At 42.6% G+C, this 20,204-nt stretch overlaps 1 protein-coding gene across 1 annotated transcript; it reads left to right on the top strand.

Annotated features, from left to right (window-relative positions):
- Positions 1 to 1,954: 1,954 nt before the first annotated feature.
- LOC142591556 (uncharacterized) lies at positions 1,955 to 13,753 on the top strand (the record flags this gene model as incomplete). Its single annotated transcript, XM_075703869.1, has 3 exons — positions 1,955 to 2,094; positions 5,616 to 5,761; positions 6,178 to 13,753. Coding segments are annotated over 3 exons (858 nt in total), but the record flags the coding sequence as incomplete, so codon positions are not given.
- Positions 13,754 to 20,204: the final 6,451 nt, after the last annotated feature.

The raw sequence follows: 20,204 nt of genomic DNA, 5'->3' as shown, positions 1-20,204 counted from the left end.
CCAGATGATCTCAATTGGCTCATTGGCTGCCAGATATGCACGCTACGAGGCCCTCCAAACCGATTACTTTTTCCATGTGTAGGTGCTACTGAAGTTTCCGCTAAATACTAGATCCAACGAAATTAAAAAAATCTAACCTACCATGTAGTAGACCAGTATTTCATCTATTAACATTTTTAAACGAGTATAGCACATATTGCCAGCTGTGCCACCTATGAATATACTTATAAATGAACTGTACCTCCCACTAGAAGACTCTAATACTGCTTGATCAGAAAGTGCACAACAATTTCCACACAGGAAGGTGTTTGTTTGAACTCTATTTGTGCCTTGAAAGGATTTTCACCGGCGCCTAAGCTGGAGGATTACCTGTGCATTAACACGAGCGAGTGACCATACTGCTGCATCAAGTCCATTGTGCAGACCATTCACTGGAGTAGAAATATGAAAATGCAACACTGTGATACCGCTGGAGTAAGTCACTGGCCATGAAAATGTTCCATGCAATCTGAATAAGGAATCTACATAGTGGTGCATCTGGAAGTAAAAGTGTCACCATATCCTCTATTGTACTGAACTGTTGATTAACTTGAAGGCATGCTTCAGCATAATCTAGCAAGTTGTAGGGACGTTGCCATGCATTACTGTAAACATGTTAATGCGGCATTTCTTTATGTGAGGGCGCAATAGAGCTCGTCAATCAACTATTCCTTCAGAAAATGATAAATTCTGATTGTTAGGTCTCACTGAAACATGTCGATGTTCTCCAAATGAACTGCTGCCTGTGTAATCCAATAAAAACTAATTGCATGTTGTTTTTCTAAGCTCTTAGCGGCTCCACTTATAGGGAAGTCTTGTTTATTGAAGTGTATTGTTACGTGGATGCCCAGTGTTTGACCCAACAGGATTTTTAACCCTTTCAGTGCCGGTTTTTTTTTGGATGTGACGCACCTCCAGGGTCAGGTTTCTGTTTCTCAGATATTGTAAAACAAACACAGTGGTATATTTTTGTTATATAGAAGGGCAAGGATGACACGAATAATGCAAATGCTCTCCAGTTATTGTTCTCACATTCTCATCTAACGTCAGTGACACGGCGGGACAAAAATGCGAAAACGTATGTTACGTCAGTGGCACTGAAAGAGGAGTGGTGAACATAACAGTGTGGATGCACTCAAAGAAGCCCATTCTTCATTGTCGTGTTAGCATGTTTACAGTACTTAACGCACTTTCGAGGGGCCAGTCGTCTTGTCTATCTATGTATGTTTGTATCTCAATATTTTCCCACCTACCTGGGCCTCTGGGTATTTCTTCGACCAATGGATAGGGCATTGGCATGCTGCACTGAGGGGACATGGTTTGAAACCAACCAGTACAAAATTGTTTGCTACATTGTAGTATGTGTATGGTTGTATGTTTTATTGAAGAATGAAAATTTTGGCTTCACCATGACAACTTCGTGAAAACTTTTCTATACTGTTTGGCGGAAGCAGCTGGCGATGCAGTCACTCCGCTCCATGTCCTCTCAATTTAATACATTTTATAGTTAAAAACTTTTTATTTGTCAAAGTATGTTCGGATTTTAGAAACCTGGTCATTGGGCAATCATATGTGTAAATATTAAGGAAATCTGACAGGTTGACCAGCTGTGCTTTGTTAGATGCTTTCTGAGATTGCCCTCAAGATACTAGACTAGCAAAATTCTCATTATTAGCTCTAGCGACCTTATGTTCTGACTTTGACTTTCCATAATTGCAGTTTGCTTTTCAGTATGCAGGATCAAGGCATCCATCCTCTCCAACAACTACTGAAAATAAGCCGCAGCAGAGACGCCTCCACCGCTGTTACATCCGTGACTTTGAACCTGGAAAACTGTTCCGTCTGAATACGCGCATGAGGGTTCATACAGGCTAGAAGCCATTTCAGTGCCCCTGATGCCCTCAGACTTTTATGAAAAAGCAGCAACCTCAAGAGACACTTGCTTGTCCACAAAGGCGAGCGACCATATCACTGCACCGTCTGCTCCAAGTCCTTTGTACAGACCGATAACTTGAGGGCAAACATGAAAAGCATGAGGCCGCAGAGTAGGCAGCAGTGATGTTGGTGTACTTTTTGGAATAAATGTAGTCTAAATGTCGAATCTATGTAGTACATGTGCAGTATGCTGTGTGGTGTTCTTGTGCATTGGGAAGGGGCCACAAGTTTTGCTTTGATTTAGTATATGTAGAACTGCTGAGAAGTTTTTATTTCACTGTAGTCTTACAAGTTGCGAAGCAATTTGTGGTGACACTGCTTGAATTACAGTAACCATGTTTGTGTAGTATGCCTGCATGGGAAAGCTCAACAAAGTTAAAAGCAATTATCCATCAACTATACCTTGAGAACAGTTGTGTTTGCAGTTAAAATAGCCATGATAATTTCTGAATGTATAGTCAATCTTTGGGGCTTCTTGGTTTCCTTCAAGTTTACTCCTGGCTAAACAAACATTTTAGTGTGTTAAAGAGCCCCTCACCAGGTGTGGGCATGGCTAAAAGACAAGCACAATGTTTAGGTTGCATCATGACAATTATTCAAACCTCGAGAGAACCTTGCTTCCTCCTCGAAAATCAAGGTCGCACACCTACATGGCACTATGTAGAATGCACTGTCTGCAACGTTATCAATGAAATCTTTCGGCTGGTAAAACAGCGAATGCAGAACGTGTTGCTAAACCACCATGAGAGGTGTGTCATGCTGCGAAAGATGAAGCAAAAGAATAAAATAGGCTGGGCTTCTGAGATACCCGAGATGCAATCCTTCATCTTCAGTAAACTAGAAGGCAGGGAAGGAACATAACTTGTGAACACTAGTTCATGCAAACGGGGTGTCTGTGTTGGCAGTGAAGCTTGCTTCCTGGCAGCGCAGTAACTTGACTGATAATGAACCAGTTTGAAAATGTTGGTTGTTAATGCTATCAGTTACAAAAATACCTGTGGGCTGCTGAGGTATGGCCCTTACGTGGGTGCCTTGTTTTGCAGGTAATCAGTATTTTTAAGTTCTCAGCACTAAAGCAATATGGCTGCACTCGTATAACCTGTTTCATCATCTTGTCGGCATCTTTTTCTATGCGGCATCTACTCCTTTGTTACACACAATGTTTTGCTGTCTTGAGTTTGTCAGTAGCAAATCTTCTAAATAAAAGACACCTTGAAACACTGATTGATCACTTTTGCTTGACTAGGTACTTGTCTTTTTTTCAACCCTTGAAACATAACATAAACTGTATCAGACTGCACCATGCATTAGGATTCAGCCTGTCGAAGCTGAACTATTCAGAAAAGATCAATTAGAATTGTGGTCCACTGGTTAGACGCCATGTGGCACCTTGGTCATAGGAATGCTTATTCCAGACTTCATTTTGGATAATACCTGTATAGTTTCTTCCATTTAGTATTTATTCATGGCATTTTATTGGCTTGCCACTTTGAAGGCTTACTATAGGTGTTTATTCTTTGCACTGCTTTTGGCAGAAAGTCAACTTCTCTTCTGTGTCACTTCTTTTGCAGCTGTTTTAATGAATCTCCTGTTCTTCAGCACCAGAGTATTGTAATCCTGTCATACATAATTAAATGCATTCAGATACTTTCAAGCTGAGGAACAGCAGATTCATAAGATTCACACGGTCGTGGTATCTAGTCCTCCCATTCATTCTTACTGTAGATCGTGTGATGATGTGGTAGTAGCATGATGTAACTTGATTGAGTCATGCTAATCATATTGTGATTTTTGCTAAGTTTCATAAGATAGTGTATGTGCAGCCTTTCTCAATAGAAATGAAGCCAATAGCAGCACAAGTGCTGCTTTGTAATTGAATTCTCATTGCTGGAATGCTGTGATGAGTGCCCTTTGATGCTTTGACAAACATAGCAGGAAGCCGACTAGACATTTTGTATTCAGCTGCCATCAGTAACGTGATGGCTCTTACTTTTGAAAAAGGCTGTGCACTTAATGTTGGGCTATGTGGCCGGCGTAAGATGTTTACCTTTGACAACACTGTGGTTCTGCACTTTCTATGCCTATTTTGTGTATCACTAATAGACGAAAAATGCTGTATTCTCATCCCCTCAATGTAGCTTTTGAAGAATGTGTGATGGCTTTTTTAGTGGCTGTATGTTTGTGAACATTTATTAATCTGCGAGACTGGTTTCTTCCATATTTTTTCTGGGGGCGTGATAAGATGCTTTCTATTCATCTCGCACACCTCGCTGGTGTGGCTTAGCAGCTATGGCGTTGCACTGCTAAGCACGAGGTCATGGTATCAAATAGCCCTGGCAGCAACATTTTGATGGGAGTGAAATGTGAAAATGCTTGTAATGCTTGTATGCTGTGCATTGGGTGCATGTTAAGGATCCCCAATTGGTCAAAATTAATCCGCAGTACCCTACTACAGCGGGCCTCATAATCAGATTGTGATTTTGGCACATAAAGCCCTAGAATTAAATTATTATGGAATCGTAGTTTGACTGCCTGTTGGATCTAATAGGTGTACTCCTTCCAGGAGCCTTCTTATGGCTCTGTTTGACCCACGGTGGAAGAATAGACTAGGTGTCTGAACAAGGCTGTCTTGCCAGTGATCTTTTTGGTCGTGGTTTACGTCTTTGTCGGCACGTGGCGCAGATCATTGGGTTCAACCACATCAACTGGTCCAGTGCATGGGGCTCCTCTACCATGCGTGCGCCCTTGGAAGAATCACTAGTAACTAATTCCATATATGACTTTTGGTGAGCCTTTGGGAAGCAAGCTTATCTAGTCCACCTAAATATCTAAGCTTAGCAGCACTATCCAGACTTAAATGTGCTTTGCAACTCATGAAACTCCACTGTAGAGACTAGTGATTACTAGGGCGCTCCAAATAATTTCTGGGGCTACTAAAGCGTTGTTTACATTTTTTCCCACAGTGCATGGGATCTGCATAATTTTCTCACTAAGAAACATTTTGGAATGCTCGATAGTGACAGAGCATACCCTGAGCACCAGGTATATACTCGTATTGTTGAATTACATGAATCGCTCAGAATGCATGCACTGGAAAAAAAGTGCAAGTTTGAAAATTCAATTAACACGAATACACGGCTGTGCAGACATTTCCCAACTCGGATATATAGTAATGTCGGAATGATGCACTCAATAGCTAGAATAATGCTATAACAACTATTTGTGACCGAAACAATGTGTAAAAAGGAGCTGTGCTCACAAATTAGAAACTTCGAAGGCTCTTGTACATCCAAACAAAAATGTGCACACGGCATTGATTGCCCGCTCACCTCAGTATCTCTATCACTGCCTGCATGTTCACGCACACATGGAGGCTGCAGTGCAGCAGTTTTCACCTGGAGATGCAACAAAAGTATCTAGACAAGCACAGGCGGAAAACTTGCTGAAAACGCCAACCAAGACTTATGACAATGCATGACTGCACTGTAAATCAAGAGAGTTCACTAGGTGGTTTGTGGTTGCATATTCTATTTTTCTTTGCAAATAGCATGTAATACAGAAGTAGCAAGAGCTATTAGTGCAACATAAAAAGTAACATTGTGTGTTCTAAGGCCATTTTGTAGCGAAATACATGACCACAGGGCCTCCTGCCATCAGCAGTTGACAGAAAATGATAATCCTCCTGATTGTAATGCTCCTGTTGGCAAAGGGAGGAAGCCTGAACAGAATTGTCTGCTCGCTCTGCAGGCAGACAGTGCCATTGAGACGTGCCTATCCTTCCACCCTGGTTTGAGCGATGTCGTTGTCTTCTTGCATGAAAGCATTGTTTTACAGTAATTGAATAATCCGTGTTCATCATAAATTGACTCTGTTTTCGAGCACTATACAAATAATTGAGCTTTGTGATTGTAATAATTGTTTATATGTATGCTGCTTGCTTGTGTTTATATAGAAATAACCTTAATTGCAGTTCTTTCTTTAAAAACCCAATCCTTCTCTCCCATAATACCACTATAATTTGCATTTCGTTGTGTTGAGTGCACCAGAGAAGTTGAGTAATAGCACTCGGAACTTAATTTCTTTTTGCCACTAAATGCCTTTTCATAAGTTTTTTATGATGGCTCATCATGAGCACTAGCATCTATGTGCTCTGATTTTGGCATTAAGTGCAATTTGTTTTTTTTTTGTTTTTTTTTTGTGCAGGGTTAGAGCTTTCATGCTGTACAACTACTACTGAGGATGACAAGCCGCAGCAAGGACACCTCCACCACTGTGATCACTGTGACTATAAAACTAGAAAACCATCCAATCTGAGAGCACACGTTAGGGCCCACACTGATGAGCGGCCATTTCACTGCCCTTGTTGCTCTGCAAGCTTCTTGCAAAAGGCGCATCTTGAGAGACACCTGCGTATCCACACTGGTGAGCGGCCATTTCAGTGCCCCTCTTGCTCTCTGAGCTTCTCGCAAAATGGCCATCTTAACAGACATATGCGTGTGCACACTGGGGATCGGCCATTTAAATGCCATTTGTGTCCTAAGAGCTTCTCACACAGATCCGTTCTGGATGGTCATTTGCGCATCCACTCAGGCGAGCGGCCATATCAGTGCCCCTCGTGCCCTCTGGCTTTTGTATTTAAGAGCCATCTGCAGAGTCACGTACGCATCCACTCAGGCGAGCGACCGTACCACTGTACCATTTGCTCCAAGTCCTTTGTTCGGGCTAATGACTTGAAGAGACATGAGAAAACAGTGCACCCTGACAGCCCTGAGTAAGTCGCCAGCCTTGTAGGTGTGCACTATATATTAGCCAGAGTCTAAAATTATGAATCTACATACCTATGGAGTATGCTGCATGGCATTGCGGGGCATCAGGAAGCAAGTGTTGATATATTCTATTATGTTAAACTGCCCAACGACTTCACAAAATGTTTCGGCATAACCTAACATGTTGCAGGGAGAGTGGGCTGATATTTCTTTCATTACGCTGACCTTATTGCTGTGGTTGGCCTTCAATTCATTTCATTTCCTGCTTCAAAGAGCAGTGGACCACGGGAAGAAAAACAGTAGCTTGACCAGCTCCCGAGGCCCACAAGGTTCATTGACAATGACACCATCGAGCATGTGGCACAAAGATGGGATGCAGAAGCATGAAGCATGATTCACATTCTAGTAAAAACCAGAGTACTTCTGCATTACTAATCAAAAACACCAAGTAAGGCAGCAGTATAAGATACCAACAAAACAACAATTACAATATAAAATTGTGGGCTTGAAGAACACAATTTTAGAAGAATACATGCAGGAATAACGGCACTCATTTCATTGGCTGTAAGGTTAGGTAAACAAGAAAAAAAGCAATGACAAGGTTTTATATACAAAAGTGTAAAAAGACGTAGACAGTATACAAAAGCATAATGAGGCGATCCGAAAATGATAGCTCACATGATCAAGATATGGTATTTACCTATTGGCACAGAATGAAGAAAAAAATTTGAGCTTACATGATCAAGATATGATGTTTACATTCTGGCAGGTTTCACTACATATTTCCGCAAGCTACATATCTCACTTTTAACTGGTATTTCATCAAGGGTAAGCCAAACTATACACAGTATGAGAAAAACACTTATCGAAGGAATGCTCAGAGATCGGCATTGCTGCACCTGTTAATATCAAAGGATGCATCATAGAGGCGCATCAATAATGCTGGAAGATAATATTTAAGCATCTGTTGCCCATAGTTAGTCCGTGGTTAAGAGAGCCTTGGGTGGCGTAACGGGTATGCCGGCAATAGCAGTTCTAGATAGTTAGTCCGTGGTTAAGAGAGCCTTGGATGGCATAACGGGTATGCCGGCAATAGCAGTTCTAGGTTAGTTAGTTCTGACAGAGTTGAAACGTCCTGAATTTCCTGTTTGTAGCGTAAGCACAGACATATATCGAAAAGACTGAATATTTGCGGTGCATTGCTGTCGTGGAAGAGGTCTGCGGAGGGGTGATCGTAAGGTTGGTTGAAAGCAATTCTTAAAGCTTTCTTTTGAAGGAGGTAGATTTTTTTAAGAGTGGTGTACGGCGCAGTTCCCCATGCTACGTTGCAGTAATGCAGATGCAACATGAAAATGGTTTGAAACAGAAGCAGTTTAATTTCAGGTGAGAAGAAATGGCGATACTGAGAGAGTATGCCGACCACACAAGCAACCTTAAGGCATGCATGACCTACATGGGTATCCCAGAGCAGCTTTTCCATAAACCAGATTTCTAAAGATTTAAAACTCTTAACAATCTCTATTGTACTTGAGGCATAGCAAGCATAACAAATTCAGAAGCAATGACCCCTCAACTGTGACTTTAAAACACTTCTGTTTGCAGTGAAATAGTCAAGGTAAAATTGGAATGTTAGGCGAGTCATTGAAACTTGTTGGTCTCTTCCAAATACACTGCTGCCTGAATGAACATTCTTGCAAGTTAAATGGTTCCTCACCAGGTTTGGGCAAACAAGCATGGTGGATTGGTCGTGCAGTGACATTTAGTCAGCAAACTATGAAACCATTCCACAGCACGAAAACGGCTCAAATTTTAAATGAAAGCCTGTGTGCCCTTCCTTCGTAGGGCTCCCTGATTTTAAGTGGGAAGCAAGGCCACACACATAAAGGCCTCACGAATTAGTCAACGTCCGATTTTTTGGACTTTCTATGGAGTGCAAAAATGTCGAAAAATGGTGCAGTCTGAAAAAATGAATCCGTGGCTTTTACTCCCTTCAAGGTTTCAAATTTGCTCCAAAATTGCTCCTAAGGCCTGCCAGTATGCTCATTTGGTGCCTGGGTGATCCTACTGTGACAGGAAATAACGGGTGTGCATGTGTATCAATAAGAGACCGATACATGCCTTCTGTGACAGTGGCCCCTTTCTGCTCTTGGTATGCTTCACCGTAATACATTGCGTATGTTTGACCGCATAACTGTTGTGCTGCGGCGAAGCTGACTTTGGGAACTGGCGTTATGCAACAAGATGTTTGCTGTGTTTTCCACTCTACGAAGCCATAGGCAAGGATGAAGAAACAGCTATTGGTAATCAAAGTATGCTAGCAAATGGAAAGGATAACTGGAAAAAATCGTGAGGCAAGACACAGAGAAAGCACTAAGAAGGGTGCCGAATTAATAAATGACTATTTCTGAGAAACAGCGTCCACAAAGACCAAATGGAGCATGTGTGTCAGCGCTGCTAGTCACTTGAAGGCAAACTAACTACATGCGATAATCTTCATCGAGAAATTCGCTTTTGTAATTGCAAGAACATTCTCGCTACTAATACTATAATTGCTAATTTGAGGTAAATGAAATGTGTTTATATATATACACACACACGGTAAGATACCGTGGAAGCGCCCACCACACTTTCACTCAGAATTGCGTTACCCCTTTGAGGGTAGATTTTTTTATTGCAAATTCCAGTTCTTCTTAGGGACTTATTTCGAAAAAAATTTACCGTAATTTTTCTAGGGTGACCACAAAGTGAGAAATTTTCTTTTTGCATTGGTATATATGCACTCTTCATTCAGGAATAACAGCAATAAAAAAGGAAATAAACTTATCAGAATTAAAAATGATGCATATTTATGTGCATAGTTCAAGGCTTTGAAAATCTGCACACAAGAATATTTCGCAAGTCTCGAATGTTCCTGCACTTCCACTAACACGCATATCCATAGCGTAATAAAACTGCGTAGGTGCGCGCACTCGCGAAAACTGTTTGGTTGCGTGCCCATCAAAAAAAGCAACACGTGTGACAAACTTCCGCTAATCTTCATCTTATCGCCAACCAGCTAGGGCAATTAGTTTTCGTGAGTCTTAAAAAAAAAAAGAAACGGAAACGCTTACACGACAGCATCCTTCCTATGCGCACTCCTGTGAGCACTAAATGAGCGAGAAACAAATGGTCGCGCTTTGAGCGATTAGTAACGAGATAGTCATCACTTTTGCAAACGCAAAAAGCAGAAACCGCCCGCGAAACAAAATCCAAATGACTGCCCACACGCGCGCACGCCAATGCGCGAGTGGTAGTATATAGATGCGCAGGAGCAAACTAGCGCTAAAACAAATGATGAAACAAAGACCAAAAGAGGGAGGCGTGCGAAAAAAATTCCTTGTATCCCCACATAGTGGCAGCACATGACAGAAAAGAAAAAGTTAGGAAATTGGTGCACTTTTTAAACATACAGACAGCGCTGTAAATATACGGCATCGACCATTTTCGGACTTGTTCGCGGAGCCATATATTTACGTCATTGACGGTCAAAAGGCGCTTGTCCAGTCAAAGCACTAAAAACCAGGATGGCGGCCAATGAAAAACTTTAGGCAGGGCTACCGTGGCTATGAAATCGACGCAAGCATGTTTATTTTCGAATGATAAATGATGTGGTACACTAGTGCCTACTCATCGTCACCGAAACCTGCGAACGACTTTTCCTAGTTGGTGCGGAATAGGAGGTCGATGCATTTGGTGCTGACACTTGCGCAACTTGGAACAGACCTGCAAGTTGGTTATGCAAGTGGCTGTCCTCGCTGCCATCCAATGCGACACTGATCTCTCATCCCTTCAAGGATTGTGCGACCACCTCTTCAGACACAGCAGCCCAAGCCGTTGACACAAATTTTAGCACGTCTTGGCAAGAAGGCTTCCGGAGGTTCCCTTTAGGAGTCTTCTCTCCATTCCTCATGAACTCAGCCCATGACATGCGGGCAGAGTCCTTGAACGACTTTATCTACTAGATGTCCGCAGGCTGCAGGATTTCTGTACACCCTCTTGGAATGTACACGATGTCGGTGCTGGTGGCTTCTGCTGTGTCGACAATGGCCTTCGTTTTGTGGATGGGGGCTTGGTTGATGACAAGTCAGTATCCCCGTCATTGCCCCAAGGTGGCAGTGGGGTGAATATTTCGGCTGATGCTGGCACTTTGGAGGGGGTGGTCGCTTAACATGGAATTTTCAGAATTCTGAAACTTCGGAAATGTTAATACTGGGCGCTTGTGTGAAACTGAGTGCATATGCGGTATTTTACATTATAATCAGTCTGCGATCATCTTTGCACTGCCGGTCTGCACACAACAGTTGTGCAGCTGTGTCTGCTGTGCATGGCCTCTGAAAGAGCAGGAGTGTGGTTTGTAGTGTTGTCTACCCAGGATTCCTCAGGGCGCTGTGACGAGCCCTTTCACCACCGGGACTCTCAACTTTAGGGCAAGCTACTAGTGCAGACGAAAGGAGAGAGAAAGCCACTCATCAGTGCAATAGCTGCATCTAACTTCACAAATACTTGAAGGATTTGGGAGAAAAAATTCAGCAGGTGATTTGTGAGGTAACGTAATTTAACAGTGAGTTCATTCTTTAATTAGTTCTAAAAGTATTTCAGGGCCCCTTTAATCCTCTCGGGTATAGGAAGGACGTGCGTGATCAAGTACAACCACTATGCGGGTGCGTTGTTCTTTTGGAGCTAAACAGTATTTCCAAGTCTTCAAAAACTTACGGGTGCACTCATAGAGGAACCTGTTCACATCATTTTGTCATTTTCTAATCGTTTCTAAAGAAAACACCTTGATACACTGATTTATCACTTTAGCTTGACTATGTACTTTTTTTTCCTCTCTTGAAACAAGAGGTTTCACTGTGCTATGGGATTCACCTTAGTGAAGATGGATTGATAGAAAAACATAATTTTAAATTATGGTCCTCTGCATCAGTACCAGGTAGCATCTTGTTCATAGTGATGCTTATTCCACACAATAAATTTGTATATATCAGTCGATTAAGATGCTCTCAAGCTGAAAAACAAAAGATCCATTGATTCTTGCGGTCATGCTGTGTAGTCTTCTTTCAGGCTGTGGATTGTTCGAGGACAATCTGCTGGCATGTGGACCTTTGAGTCGTACTGTGCAAACTTTAATATGCTATCTTATGTGCCTTTAGTAAAAGAAATGAAACCTGTAGGAGCACAAATACTGCATTCTCTAGGAGCTAGTAGTTTGACACTTTTACTGCAGCAGAAGAGGAACAAGGCATTTCATATTCAGCTCCCAACAGTAACACAGTGACTGTATTCCTTTTGGCAAATGCTGTGCATTTAGTATTGTACCATGCAGCTGCTGTGAGAGGCTCATTATTGGCTACACTTTTTTTATCTACTTCTCCGCCTACATGTGTGTCACTAGTAGATAAATTCTATGTTGTCATCCCCCTTATGTAGGATCTGTAGAATGTGTGATAGCTTTCAGTAGTGGCTGTACCATGGGGAATATTCCTTCGTGTGTGTGACGGGTACCTTCAGTTTATGTTGTTGGCATAAAAGAAAGTGACCTGTTAATCTCTAATTTTTATTGCCTTTTGGATGTACCATCGAACCTCGATATAATGAAGCTGTACTTGCAGTGAAAAGCTTTGTTAAATTGTTAATTTTGTTAATTTGACGTTTGAAAGTTTCAGCATTAAATACAACTTCACAAATTCCCAGAGCATTCCTGGTGGATAGTATCTTGTTAGTAAGTGCTCATAAACAAATTGCAAGAAGGTTGAGCCATAGTACCATGGTTATGAGCACCTGCGCATGTGGTGCAGATAGCATCGGAAGCAATGCATTGACAGTGTCTGAGATTTGCGTCTGTTGCGTCGCGTGGTTCTGTAAATCACGGATGTCATGGAAGACTGCGCTAAGTGCCCGCAGCCGGTACCTGGAAATTAAATACAAAACTGTAAAAAGATTTGGGTATTCGTCTTGAGCAAGCAAAAAGAGTCACAGTTTCGCCAGCAAGGTGGAGCATTGATGATGATAGCAAAGAAACTTTACGAACTAAGGTTTGTAGTTCTGTCAGTGTCACGCGTGTTCAGGCAAATGTTAACAGATCTCACTCAATGGCCACAAACTTGCAGTCACAACATGAGCGAGCGCTTGTCTTGGAAACACTATGTCTTGGAAGCTTGAGATTATGCGACCGTGAACATTAGACGCGTGGGAACAAGATGCGCATGAAGGCACCAACGATTTCGACTATACGTTTGCATTTTCCACAGAGAGAGTATGCGTATGAAAAGAGGCGAGGCACGCATTCATGCTCCCCCCCCACTCTCCATCATGTGCTTGATCACGTTACCGTGTGTTCACACCCGCCCCATCCCTCTTGCGCTGAAGGCATCGTCAGGTGTTGCGATTTTCCCGAGTGCTGCCTCTGCAAGTTGTTTACCAATGTGACCAATGGCATTGCAGTGTTCCCTGCATACTGTGTATTGGCGTGTATGCTATGATGGTGGTTTTGCTGCTCAAGTATGAAGTAACTTTTGTCTTGGCCGACATCTTTATAGTTTTTTGCCAGATGAACTAGCCATGCTGGCTCCAAGTTCATGCTTGAGATGGTCAAAAACTTTGTTAAATCGAAACCATGTCAAGAAATTACTTTGTGAAATCGCGAAAGAAAGTATACACGGTTTTCAATGCATCTGAGATAAAGAATTGAAAATATGTTACATCGCAAATTTCGTTATATCGAGGTTTGTTATAGTGAGGTTCGACTGCAGTAGTCTTTTTGGGATTTTTTTCTTAATACTCTGAGCCATGTCATTGTCTTTGTGCATGTAAGCATTCCTTTAATGTAGTTGACAGAATTGAAACCGTCTTTCCTGGAGGAATCACTGTTCTTGATGGGTGCATTGCTAATGCTGTTTATGTTTTATTTCTCTTTGCAATTATAGTGATAACCTCCATTGCAATCGTTTGTTAATAAACATATTTTTCTCTTGTTTTAGTCTCCTTAGCATTTTATTCTCTTCGATGCTGTAATATCAGTGATGGCACTTGCAAGCTTTATTTCTTATTGCCATTTAATGCCTTTGCTGTGGCATAGTCATCAGCAATTTAATATGTGAACCAGTTCTTAAAGGAGCCCTGAACCACTTTTTATCGAAGCGGAGAAAGGCATTTGAAGTGAAAATAAGCTGTTTCAGGGATACTTTGCCATAAAAACTTCAATGCAGAAGTGGAGTTATTGGCAATCAAACACGCCCTCCGCTATGCTCCTGTTCCTTCTTCAATGCCTTGTACTGCGAAGGCTACAGCGCAGTGGGGCATGCCCACAATGCTCTGCCTTCTATATGTCACTGTGGTGCGCACTTCAAATTTTATTTTGTATGTTAACGTAGATGCCACGATTACTGCCTTTGGTGCCCTGCGATGCGTTAAACATGAGCCAAACGTGGTTGTCCTCAGGGAGCCGAAGTGTGCTTAGCCAGAGGACTCGTGGCGCCACCTCACGGTGACCTCGGCATGTACGTCATGTAGCCGACCGCAGCTTGATGTCAGCTATCGGCTAATAGCAGCCGTCTCAGGGAATGGCGAAATAAAGCATTCGATGACGAAATAAAGTGTCCAGAAGAAAGTGAGGACAGGGCCTTCTGTTGAAAAAAGAGCATGTGAGAGAAAGGTGACTTCGCGATCCGCTTGCGAGCTCCACGCACCGCATACGGCAGCAAAACTTGGCTGAGATGTTCACAGCAACGTAGGCTACCCACAGACTATGTTCTTTCAACAAGCCAGAGCAGTGGTTCAGGGCCCTTTTAGACCGTTTTTATTTTTCACTCCTATATTGGCTCATCTAAGACACTGACAATTCTGGTGCCACTGCTGTTCCATCTTTCTCTGATACAGAGTTTATACAAATTTTTGAATACTTTGCATAGCCTTTAGTCTGAAAACCATATTTTTGAGGCCTTGGATGACTTAAAACGTTTATAGGTTCGTAAAATTCTTGAATACTAATTTTGTGTAAACAGTTTTTAAATAAATATTCAGACTTGCAGAGACTCACCAAAAACTGATAGTATGTCAGTACTATCAAAAACTATTGTCATTTTATTCTGAAAGTGGCTTTAAAAGCATTTTGTTGTTTCCATGCATATGTAAGTGCACAACACAGTAGAATGTATTTCACCCAAGGTCAAGATGAAATTTGTTCCAGTTCCTAGCACCAAATCCTGATTCAATGGCTGCGTAGCAAGTGATATGTCATGCTCCCAGTTAATGTGATGATTCTCAAACACTTGACGAATGGTCTAGAGTGACAGAAATTTGTAACAGCGTACTGTACTTTAATATCAGTAGCCATCTTGCTATTTAATGCGATAAATGCGACCATCAAAGGGACTCTTGGGCTACCAAATACACAGTGCCTTTTTATCTTTTTTGTAAGTGGAAATTCGAGGTGGGGGTAGTTGTTTAAAAAGAGTTTGGTCAGCCTGTACTAGTTCTTGTTTGACCTTTTGGAGGACAACAAAATATATATCGAGCTTTTAATTGCTTAAGCATTTCTATGCTTCCCCCAAAAAACGACGATCATGTATGACAATTGCTTTCAAGATAGAGCTTGCATCAGCAGGTGAATTCACCTTCATGCTGCCTTTCGCTTAGTGCAAAGGAAGCGGCGAGAACACAACGCTTGCGAAGCTGTGAGCACACGCCGTGCTCTGCCCCTTTTGCAGATCACTTTCAGTATAGCGGCCCGTGCGTCTCTCCAATGTGCAGTAAATGGCAAGAATGCAGCCCATGAAGCTATTGGCACTCGGAACACTCTGTGGGCATCACGGATCACTTCAAGATGTGGTCTGCATGGTCATGCCATATGCAGCTGTCGCCAGAGTATGGTTGATCATGGTCCGTAATGGTTCGACGCGGATGGATAAACCTGCCGCGGTTGCTTAGTGGCTATGGTGTGGGCTGCTAAGCACGAGGTCGCGGAATCGAATCGTGGCCATGGGGGCCGCATTTCGATGGGGGCGAAATGCGAAGACAGCCGTGTACTTAGGTTTAGGTGCACGTTAAAGAACCCCAGGTGGTCCACATTTCTGGAGTCCCCCACTATGGCGTGCTTCATAATCAGATCGTGGTTTTGGCACGTAAAACCCCATAGTTTAATTCTTTTTTTACGTCAATAGATAAGGCGCTAAGCGATAACAGCTTATAATGATCGAAACAACAGCGCACCTGGCGCCGCCACCTGCAGTACTTTGCTTGGGTCATCGACGCACTTTGTGCCTACGTCCACAGCAGTTCGTTTCGCCGCAGCACTGTCGTTTGTACTGGCCGTATCAAGTTTCATGTTATTGGTAATGACAATGGCCTCCATGGAGATGAGCAAGTGGCACAATGGTTGCGCATACTTCCAGAGGAATTTCTGCATGCATTTTTTTATCCTTAGTCGCGAGTAAGTAAGCATGAATGAAGTATTCAATGTTAAACTTGCAATTACTGTTAAGGACCTAAAGTGTGCTGTTGGCAAATTTGAATAATTTGCCTTGTATGGTCATTACAATGTAATTTCCATCTTTAAAATAATTTATATAACCACTGAGTAGAACACTGTTCTTGAAAGTAATTTTAAATGGGTACATATGTCTCCGAACCAGAGTGAACCCTGGTGTAATATTTATTTGAATTTTGATTGAACCATGCAAATGTGTCAGCTCTTCAGAAAAATTACTGTATTTACTTGAATTCCGGTTCTGATTCTAAGCCGACCCCCGAATGTCGAAAGCCAGAAAAAATAAACTTGCCTCGAATGTAGGCCGATCAAAAAAAGTGAGGACAGTGTTCACAAAATGATAGCCTTTATTTATTATGAACATGCCGAGCTCACTCTATGTCGTCACCACCATTAGCCTCGTCCACAGATATGCTTACAGATGCGCGCAAGCTTGCGTCCGTGCGCCCATGCACACGCAGACAGTGCGGCATCACACGCTCTGAAAAGCAGCCCGATCTTGGTGAACAGCTCCTCTCTGGTACTGCCCGCTTATCTTCCTTGTCGCTGTCATCTCCTCGTTGCGGCACACGCACAACCGTCTCCCATTGCCCCCTTCCAACGACGGACATTTTTTTCATCGATGCTGAAGTCCGGCCTGGCTTACTATGCCTCTTCAGCCGGCACAACTTTTCATTTGAAAGCGGCACTATAGTGTGCCATTACGATAATGCCACGCTGCCATAGAACCAGCTCTGATACGACACAGGTCGAAGCGACGACATCGCTCGTGTACCTCAATTGGCTACTGGCCCGGCCAGTAGCAGCTGTGATACTATATTATCACCATATATTATCAGACCATATTTATCATTTTCAGTTACAAACAGGCGTGTTTCTTAAAATCCTCGAATCTAAGCCGACCCTATAATATGTATATGATTATTTGGAAAATACTATCGCCCTAGATTTGAACAAATCCAGTATTATACAAGAAGCTGGAGCAATCTGTCTGTCCTGTTTTTCTGTTGCCAGAAAGGCTCCTGAATTGCACTTGCGTCAAGTCTTCTGTGCAGGAAACTTCCTGTGCAGCAATATGGATTGATATCATTTGTTTTATATTTGCAAGCTTTAAGTACTAGCTGGTGCATGGCTCATGGTTCTTGCACTGTGGCAGAAATATATCTGTTGGTATGAAATTGAGCTTGTGAACACTTGAACATTGGGCTCAGTAACAAATTTTGCTGTTGGAAGGAGAACCAGCTCACGTCATGAATTTCAGTGCTCTGGAGACAGGACAAGATGTGTGCATGATAAAAAGCAGGAAACATGTAAGGCTAGGCAGCACATGAATACTATAAATCGTAGCACTATATGACTAAACCCAGATATGTCAATTGAAAGTGATAGCAACATAATTTGATATATGGATAATTCTAAATATCTAGAATGCCTATCTTAAGCTTATCTGGAACCTACGTGCATCTTAGATAATTTCCCAAGATTGTGAAAAGTAAGAATTTATGGTTTTGCTTATGCTAGACAGTTTATATGCACAAAAGTGCACTCACTTTTGCACACCAGTGGTCTGGTGTTCTGGTCTACCATTGGCACTGCTAGCCTTAAAAGCCCTCGTTGCTCGAATAAGATATTGTAGTGAACCTGTGAACCTCTTGCATGTTGATGTCGAGGTAAGATGCTCCTAGACCATTTCAATACCTTTTGAACATCAGGCGAGCTACTGAAACAATGAAAAACCGCCAAAATGCACTTTATCCCCAAACCAGGCAAGTCACCGCTCATTGATAACCTACATTCGATGTCCCTCACATTGTGCACAGGCAAGGTCATGGAAAAGGTAGTACTCAAGTGCTTCCAACAATACCTGGGCACCATGATTGGCTTTAGACATCTTGGTCCCAGGACATGCGAATTCAATTGAAGGACGAGATCCTCATCCCTGCCACATGCCTCTCACCATGGGCCATTCTCACACTTGACCTGAAGGGGGCATTTGACATGGCATGCAAGGTGATCCTTCGGAATCTCAACAACCTAGGATGTGGGGAAAGAACAAACAATTATGTTGATTTTGTATCTCGCCACACCCCCATACTAAAAATTGAGGTTATAGCCACTGACACCATAACACACGGATGCAGATGCACTCTCCAAGGCTCAGCCCTCTCCCCGCTTTAACATCGCACTCCTGAGTCTCCCGGAGCGGCTGGGGATTATACTCAACCTGCATCATGCACTATACGCAGATGATGCAACCCTCTGGGCGGGTATAGACTTGCTCGGGGGCCTGCAAGACACTTTGCAATCGGCAATGGACACGGTAAACCAGTTTGCAAAGGACAACAGACTTGTCTGCTCGTCTCAGAAGTCGGAGCTTCTTGTAATCGGGTGGCGCTGCACCAAGAAGGATGAAGATAGCATACAGGTCATCATAGAGGGACAGGTTGTTTGGCCCTGCAAAACCCTCGGAGTTCTGGGAGTCCTCATACAAGCTGATGCAGAATGTGGCCAGTACTCCAACGCCTTTCCAGGACGACGGAGCAGGTCTTGCACATGATGCGAAGAATAGTGAACAGGTACCGAGGTATAAAAGAGAATGACACCATCTGCCTCATTCAAGTGTTCATCCTCTCTAGGGTCACATATGCTGTGCCATACATGGTGCTGACAAAAATGGACAAATACAAACTAAACACACTCATTCCAAAAGTCACAAACAAGCACTTGGTCTCCCTCTGAGCACATCCACAGACAGACTTCTCTATATGGTCTCAGTAGTACGATTGAAGAACTAATAAAGGGCCACCTCTCCAGTCAGAAAATGCACCTGGCCTAAACAGGACAGAAAGTTCTTCAGCAAATCAAGTGGAAATTCCCTACATATGCTAATTCACCTAGACAACTCCCAGAAGATTGGTGACGTAACATCATGCTCCATCCTTTGGCACAACAGGCGGCCGCATGCAAGAGTGAGCAATTGCAGCGCCACCGCTCCGTTCTCCTCTGGTGGTGTTGGGTGCCCCTATGCTGCAGTGCTAAAAACGTTGGCTACAGTGTACTAGAGGGCTTTTAGTACATTGTACCTATGCGTTGTTGCCTCCACGCACTATAGTGCCCAATTCTAGTTCACTGTACCCGTAGTGATACCAGGGCTCAATAGAAAATGCACGAGGAAGCTTGCAGTAGGGGTGGGCCAGCTCAAATTTAGGGGTGAGCAAACCTAAATTTGTAGGTGGGCCAACTTAAAATTTGAGAGGGGACCAAGTGAAATTTTGAGGTGTGCTTAAGCATACTTTGACCACTACAGTGTAGTTTATGCATGCTTTTAAACATTGTTCTGGTCATGAACAATCATTATCACATTGTTCTAGCTATTCTGTGCATCATTTAGACATGAATATATACCCAGTTGGGACTGAATGTCTGTACAGTCATTCATTGGCGTTTCTTGAATTTTCTCTCCAGCGTGCCATGTTAGCATTCATTAGACTAGGTGGACATTACTCGACGTAAATATAAAGTTAGAACAGAGTAACTTGCAAAATACTCTAGATTAAAATAACGAATATTTAAGGTAACTTGCACGGTTAGTAGCAATGTGCGTGCTTGGCATACATGCTAACCACGAACATCCCTGCAATTGGCAAGCCGTGGTTTCTCGCCTTATATGCACAACTTCAAAAAAAAAAAAAAACTTCTTAATAGCGGGATGCTTTTACATTTGTACCAGAGTTGAACACTATAGTAAACACTTCTCTACAGTGGACTTTCAGGAGTTGCAAAGCACAGTAAGGTATAGATAGCGCTACTAAGCTTATATATTCCAGGTGTCGCAGTTTACTTGGGCCACACTTAAAAAAAAACAAAAAAGAACCCAGGAGCTCTAGAGAAATCGTACCGACTGCATAGAAGCGTCAGTCGTGTGTACTTGCAGCCAG

The sequence above is a fragment of the Dermacentor variabilis genome, chromosome 8, assembly GCF_050947875.1.
Source record: "Dermacentor variabilis isolate Ectoservices chromosome 8, ASM5094787v1, whole genome shotgun sequence".
In the NCBI taxonomy this organism is placed as follows: Eukaryota; Metazoa; Arthropoda; class Arachnida; order Ixodida; family Ixodidae; genus Dermacentor; species Dermacentor variabilis.
Note: the sequence above shows the minus strand (reverse complement) of the source record. Positions and strands in the feature narration are given on the sequence as shown.